The 7,419-nt window shown below is 43.6% G+C and overlaps 1 protein-coding gene across 3 annotated transcripts in view; it reads right to left on the bottom strand.

The window, feature by feature from the left end:
* The window catches only part of LOC106820900 (putative ATP-dependent RNA helicase DHX33), a 13,011-nt gene that overhangs the window by 4,821 nt on the left and 771 nt on the right, over positions 1–7,419 (bottom strand). For 2 of the 3 annotated variants that reach the window (XM_014825496.1, XM_014825499.1), the window contains exons 2-8: positions 5,375–5,706; positions 4,845–5,017; positions 3,211–3,427; positions 2,753–2,915; positions 1,810–1,916; positions 1,310–1,523; positions 722–967 (exon numbers count right to left, since the gene is read on the bottom strand). In XM_014825496.1, coding sequence (XP_014680982.1) covers positions 722–967; positions 1,310–1,523; positions 1,810–1,916; positions 2,753–2,915; positions 3,211–3,427; positions 4,845–5,017; positions 5,375–5,668 — 1,414 coding nt within the window. In that variant the 5' untranslated portion in view covers positions 5,669–5,706. The remainder of the gene's footprint in view (positions 1–721; positions 968–1,309; positions 1,524–1,809; positions 1,917–2,752; positions 2,916–3,210; positions 3,428–4,844; positions 5,018–5,374; positions 5,707–7,419) is intronic. The other variant, XM_014825500.1, reaches the window with a different exon arrangement.

Consider the following 7,419-nt stretch of genomic DNA (forward strand, 5'->3'; position numbering starts at 1 on the left):
TTACAAGGATAAAAGTTGCTGAAAATGCCAAGGCTCTAATAGCAAAAGCAGTTCAGACCTTTGTTAACAGTCAACAAATCCATGTTTAACCCTCCTCCTGAGGGTCAAAAGGTTATCAGACACTTACTCTTCGCACGTCAGCGGAAAGTAGATTTCATGGTCCTTGCAATAAAGTGATAAAAACGGTAGGTCAGTGCTGAAACAAAAAAGTTTTGCACTCGGTCCGTTAGACCATGTCCTCAGAAAATGTCTGATATCTGACCTTTCCCCCACTGCCCTTTCACCTGTAAACTCCAATTTCGCGCTGGCGATGGGTTTCCTCCCCATCACACTATAAATCGAATATTAAGAGCGTAGATCAAGCCGTTGAGATTTGTGCCGCAATTCCGTATTTCCTCCTATACCTTAAGTTAAGGGGGAAATATTCCCCCTCCATTGACACATCTTGACCTTTGATTCTTGACCACCAAATTCAACATCCCGAGTCCTTTTCACGATCCACCCCGACGTACCAAATATCAAGACCGTACGTCGAGCGGTTAAGATTTGTGCCCAACTGTTGATGGACGCACTGACGGACAATCATGCGATTCTACAAGCTGCATCTGACTTCGTCAGCTGAGCTAAAAAGCCAAAATTATTAAAGCCCTACAACTATTGTAGCAAAAAACATGGACTGCTATCCCTGCATCGATATATTGTGTATTTTAAAATCCAATACCTAAATCAGTCAAGCATACTGCCTCTCCTGCTCCTTCCACAGCCTGCAGCAATTGCAATTCTGTGAATGCACATTTCATTGACTCTCCAGAAGGCTTATCCATGAAGTCAAAACTAGCAGGATTTTTCACTCCTAGCGCCAATAGCTGAAGAACTATGCTTGCCAGATTGCAGCGTTGTATCTCAGGAATGGTGTCATCAAGAAAGTTCCTATACTCTTGCTGGGTGTACAACCGATAGCTGATTCCTATTGAACACATGAATTAAAAGATAACATGAAATTAAAACATGATATTTGAGTTCCATAGCATAAATTGTTACATACCTATAACTCATTATAAGCTTGCGTTAAAGAAACAATAGCCATGAAATTATTGTCTAGTATATGCTGATGTTTATATGCAGTATCAACCAGGTATATCAAACAGGTATAGACAGCAAGCTGCATGCAATTAGGGTTTCCACCCATCATAAATAATAAAACTTGCTAATGTATTGTTTAATAATGGATGTTGGTACCACACACGTATTACCCACTCAGTGTCCATGAAACTATAGAAAATGTCAGACTATTTATGCTAGCCCGTACTAATTAGGCTATAGTGCACAGTGCTACCGGCAGACTGACGGCCAGCACGCCCTGTCCGTTGCCACGCCTGCGCCTTGGAGATGCGTTGCACCTTGAGAAGGTCCAGCCCACTAATTGCCGAGAAGGTCTTTGCCTTTACCATGCCTGTGTCCACTACGAACTTCACACCACGGATGGTAATGGACGTTTCTGCGATGTTGGTTGACACGATCACCTGATGAAGATAAGAGTGGAACACGTGCACGCAAACATTAGGCGTCGCACCCGACAGTTGATAGGAGAGTTAGAAAATGGTTGGGTACACACGGAACAGTGGAGGAGTGGGGAGAAGTTATATTATTTGAAGATAGCTAGGTATGTTATAATTATATAGATGCCTTATACGTGGATTGAGCAATAGCTTATTTAAACACATAAAGTTAAAAACCACAGACGTAAGCCACAATGAGTGAAATGCTTATTGGAACATTGGGGTATGGTACAAGATCTAATTTCATCACCTTCCTACAACCATCTGGAGTTGGCTGGAATACCCGAAGTTGCTGCTGGGAAGGAAGTGAAGCATACAGAGGATGCACTATCAGCCTCGGACAAGTAGCAGGCATCCCTGCACAAACAATTATTACACATTATATTTTTTATAAAACATACAATTGTGAACTTAGTTGAGCTGCTTAAGTGACATGGATATATAATGAATGATGTGTAAACAACAGTGTTGTAGGTCTCGAGACCGGTCTTGGCCTCGAGACCGGTCTCGAGACCGTTTTCCTTGGTCTCAGTCTCGGTCTCGGCCTCGGAGTGCAATGACTCGGACTCGAACTCGGACTCGAGCCCTCCGGACTCGAGGACGCGGGTCGAGACCGGCTCGAGGCCACTACATACATAATAGTCATAGATGCTGTTTGTCGCGCTTTAAATCGCGCGTGGGCCGAGTTCACGCGCATCATTCGTATTCAACCACGGGCATAATAATGTACACAGGCGCGCGGTTAATCAATCGTCTACTGCGGCTGGCAGCAATATGCTGGTCCCAAAAGTGTCGACTTATGCAAGTTTTATGGTACTTTCTATTTTATGCAAACAAGTGACAGATCCAGGGGAGAGGAAACACCCTCCCCCATTTTTGAACAAACATACATAGAAGTGAGTGGCCTTGTCGGTCTGTGCCCCCCTTTTTTTATCAAAACTCGACTCGGACTCGGACTCGGACTCGGACTCGGGTGGTGTGGACTCGGACTCGGGTGGCGCGGACTCGGACTCGGACTCGGACTCGGACTCGGGGGGTGCGGACTCGGACTCGGACTCGGACTCGGGGGGTGCCGACTCGACTACAACACTGGTAAACAAATTGTACATAAACAAGTATGTGCATTACTAAATTGGGAGCAAACTCCTAGATTACACCCCATGCCAAATACACAGAAAAAACTAAAATAATACCTTTCGCAATGTCATTAATGGTGTGAACCATTGCTTCAATTTCCTCTTGGCCAGTTAGGAAAACAAGAATGTCACTCTTTGGTGGCTCTCTCTTGTGGATTTGAAAAACAGTAACGAGGGCAGCGAAAAGGTAGTCAGTCTGGGGTTCCATCGAATGCAAGACCTGCCAAGATAGTTGATAAATATCTTAATGGAGGTGAACATCACAATGCTTTTTGCACGTTTGTACCTTGTTTAAATTCATACATGCTAAAGACAGCTAGTAGTCTAAGTAGAGCATCCATGATACACCCATACAGCACAAAAAGACTTTGCCACCTGAATTACAAACACATATATATTGATATAGTAATGTTTTCCATTTTAACTGGAAAGATCATATAGAAATGAGATGGAGACATGTGCAATTTTATAAATTAGGTATGTCATCAATAAACTAAAATTTTTGTTTTTAATACCTCCACATGGTATTGCCTTCCCTCTAAGTAAAGAACAGGAGCTTTGTTAAAATAGTTTGAGAACTTGTCTACGTTCATTGTTGCTGACATCACGATGACCTTGAGCGGGGGGAGCTGTCGTTTCAATCTCACTCTCTGAGCTTTCTTCACCACTCCAAACAACACGTCAGTGTGGATCGTTCTTTCATGTGCCTCGTCCAGCACAATAACAGAGTACCTGCAGACAATATGCAATACCAAGAATGTATTGAGAAAGAAAATCACTGCTATGCATTCACCCTAGCTAAACTAGAAAGGGCAGTTGTCGCCAACTACATGTATCCACCGTGATCTAGTATGAGTGAAATATCTCTGTAAAGACGTAGAAGGTAGGTAAAGTTAAATAAGTCACAAAGACACAGGTTTGTTACACAACTCATCTGCCTGAGATGTGCAAGTATGTTAAAATTGGTTGCCTTAGGGGTTTTTGTACGCGACACACCTTCTCCCCAAGATGTGTAAGTATACCAAGTTTAGTCGCGCTAGGTCAATTAGGGGCCGAGTTATAAAGCGGAAGGAAAATATGATAAAGGTCAAGGCCAAGGTCAAGGTCAAATAAAAGCTGCAGTGACGTGGTTTTGGTACGTGACACACATTCTCCCCAAGATGTGTAAGTATACCAAGTTTGGTAGCGCTAGGTAAATTAGAGGCCGAGTTATAGAGCGAAAAGGAAATATGATCAAGGTCAATGTCAAGGTCAAATATAGGTCGTAGTGACCTGGTTTTGGTATGCTGCTCACCTTCTCCCCAAGACGTGTAAGTATACCAAGTTTAGTAGCGCTAGGTCAATTAGGGGCCGAGTTATAGAGCAGAAAGGAAATATGATGAAGGTCAGTCAAGGTCAAGGTCAATGTCAAATAAAGGTTGCAGTGACCTGGTTTTGATACGCGACACACCTTCTCCCCAAGATGTGTAAGTATACCAAGTTTGGTCGCGCTAGGTCAATTAGGGACCGAGTTATAGAGCGGAAGGGAAATATGATCAAGGTCAAGGTAAAAGTCAAATAAAGGTCAAATAAGGTCGTAGTGACGTCGTTTTGGTACGCTGCGCATCTTCTCCCCAAGATGTGTAAGTATACGAAGTTTGGTCGCGCTAGGTCAATTAAGGGTGGAGTTATAGAGCGGAAGGGAAAGTGTCTGCGGCGGTGGCTGGACAGACATGACCATAGTATCCCCGCCGACTGCGTCGCGGGGGATACAATTAACACTGATACTTGGGTAGAGTATTGGGATCATTAGACAGATGTGCCAGTGTTTATGGCAGACGGCCATTACAGAAAGCTAAAGCACATCTATAAGAATAATTATGTCCACTGTTACATACATCATTGTAATAATGCCAAATAACAACACTCGGTACACATTTATTTAGTGTAGCTATCAGCTATAGAAGGGAAGAGAATGAATGTGTAAAGTGGAGACCTGGACCACCTGTACGAGATGCAGATCCACTGCACTACACCACATGATCATGACAGAATTAAGTTGTGAAGTTAGCGAGAAAATGAGAAATTAACTAGCAAAAAATACAATGTGTATAATTAGATAGAAAAAACAATAATCTAATATGAATAAACTGTGTGCCTTTGAATATACCTTTTTAAAAGGTGATCCCCCAAGGCCTCTCTCAGTAGCATGCCATCAGTCATGTACTTTATCTTTGTTGCTGGACTGGTGACATCTTGAAATCGTACTGTGTATCCTACTAGCTGCCCAAGTTCTGTTCCTACTTCCTGAGCCACTCGTGTTGCTACTGATACAGCTGCTACCTACGTATAGTAAATCCACCCTAACGTGTTTCAAAGGGCAAACAGCAGAAGCAGCAGGAAACATGTAACTCCTCCACTTTCTAATATAGTTAAGGGTTTAGGAAGCAGTTCAGATTTAGTCTCGCAATTACATTTCAGCTAAAAGCTGCCATAGTTTGGTGCGCTATACAGTATACAGTATGCATCAGTGCTACTAAATCCTTCACACTAGTTTCAGATATATGATAGCACATGTCTGAGGTATGAGAGTGAGCAGAGAGAAGCAAGGGAAACGTACAGGGCTTAATTTACCCTGGTTGCAGCACATAACTCTATACATGGTTAGATACATGATTAAACATTGATATGACTGCTGACCCGTCTTGGTTGTGTGACCACAATGGTGCCTTGTCTGCTGAAGCCACCTTCATGAAGAAACTGAGGAAGCTGAGTCGTCTTTCCGCTGGCAGTCTCACCAATTATAATGCACGAGTTATGCGCATGGATCTTTGCCAGCAGCTTCTCCTTGACAGAAAATATGGCCAAGCTCTCTCGCTGTTTAAGTATGTCTGCTGGTGTTTCCGGATTGGGTCGATGTTTCTTTGTAGGAGAGTGGTTAGCCTTAGGTATCTGTGGCGACTTAGAACCAGGCCTCTTCTTAGCAGATGCCATAATTACAAGTAACCACTGACGTGATTGCCCAATTTAATCTAAAATATAAAGAAATATTATTATTACATCTCTTTTAAAAACTCATGCCACTCATTATACTCAATATTAGCCAGATGACAATTTTGATATTTGTGATGTACTGTCAATCTCCTAGATGCTATCAAACATTTAAGGCCCCTATGGCTGACATGGGCTTTAGCACTAGAACTAGCAGTGCCAGGCAGTAGAGTTACTGACAAGCAGCCAGCAATGACAAGACAAGACAAGACAAAACGGCTGACAAGAAGACTGAAGAGTCAAGCACAGCTGACATTAGATACAATAATGTAACGCAACAAGAGTAGGGTTACAACGCAAGCCTATTCTTTTCTTTGGAGAAGCCCCTGAGTGATTCACTCAGGGCAGTTTTATGGTGCGTTTTTCGAGACTAGAACTTCCAAACTGGGTTTATTCTAAACACGAACCTTTCTCCGCTATCCTGGGACTATATGTATCACAATACTCTGTATTAAACTAATATAACCTGTTACAAAATTTCGAAGCGACGAGCGGCGATATTTCAAGCGCCATTTCTGTTGACCTGTGACGTGCGCATTTCCAAGCGCATAACGTTCGTCTAACTTCGGTTCCAAGATCGAATGCATCATGGGATACCTGCTGTCAGTCATGGCGTCACCAGAGCCAGCATGTCAGGCAACACAGCAAACTGCAAGCAGCGCCCCTTCGTACAACTCAGGATACTTCGTACAACTCGTGAATTGAGCCAGAGCGAGAGCGCCATCTGTCGTGGGGTTTGGCAACACAGGAGCCAAAGTTAGACAAATATGCTATGCGCATTGGGAATGCGTACGTCACAGGTCAACAGAAATGGCGCTCGAAATATCGCGCGCTCGTCGCTTTGAAATTTTGTAACAGGTTATATTAGTTTAATACAGAGTATTGTGATACATAGTATTACTATTAGTAAGTCCCAGGATAGCGGAGAAAGGAGTGTTTAGAATAAACCCAGTTTGGAAGTTCTCGTCTCGAAAAACGCACCATAAAACGGCCCTGAGTGAATCACTCAGGGGCACCTCAAAAGAAAAAAATAGGCTCGCGTTGTAACCCTACTCTTGTTGGGTTACATTATTGTATTTAGGGCTCCTCCAAAGAAAAGAATAGGCTCGCGTTGTAACCCTGTCGTACGGTACCCAAACTTGGAATCTGCACAATCTCGAGATTGTGCAGCGATTGTGCTGCCCAAACTGCAGATTCCCTAGTTTGGCTGACCAATCTCAAGATTGGGCAAACTGAAAACAGTCGGTAATTCAACAACCGCTCATAGCGAGTGTGTGGCGTGCGTGGTGCAAACTAGGAAGAGATTTATCTCCAGGGTTCTCCCCACGTTGCGCAAACGGGGCGCGCCCGCCCCGTTTGGAAAATCTCCCCCCCGTTTGAATCGTTGCGCCCCGTTTAAATTACCTCCGCCCCGTTTGGAAAATTCCACCACAATAAAAGTTTGACAGCGCCGGAATCGATCCTCAAGAATTGCCGTAAGACCAGGACATCTGACGCATGCACTGCAGACAGTAGACAAGTTAAACTGACAATGCACAGTTAACCTGTGAGTCTGTGACTACTGTACACCGACTCGGCTATCTTATATATACAAGAACCCCAAACACCGTCTATGGTGTGGTGGCGATTTTACCCATTAATTAGTCGTACGGTAAAAATACAAGCCCCCGAACCCCCTAGTTTCCCCCCCTCCC

The sequence above is a fragment of the Priapulus caudatus genome, unplaced genomic scaffold, assembly GCF_000485595.1.
Source record: "Priapulus caudatus unplaced genomic scaffold, Priapulus_caudatus-5.0.1 Scaffold51, whole genome shotgun sequence".
Taxonomy (NCBI): domain Eukaryota; kingdom Metazoa; phylum Priapulida; class Priapulimorpha; order Priapulimorphida; family Priapulidae; genus Priapulus; species Priapulus caudatus.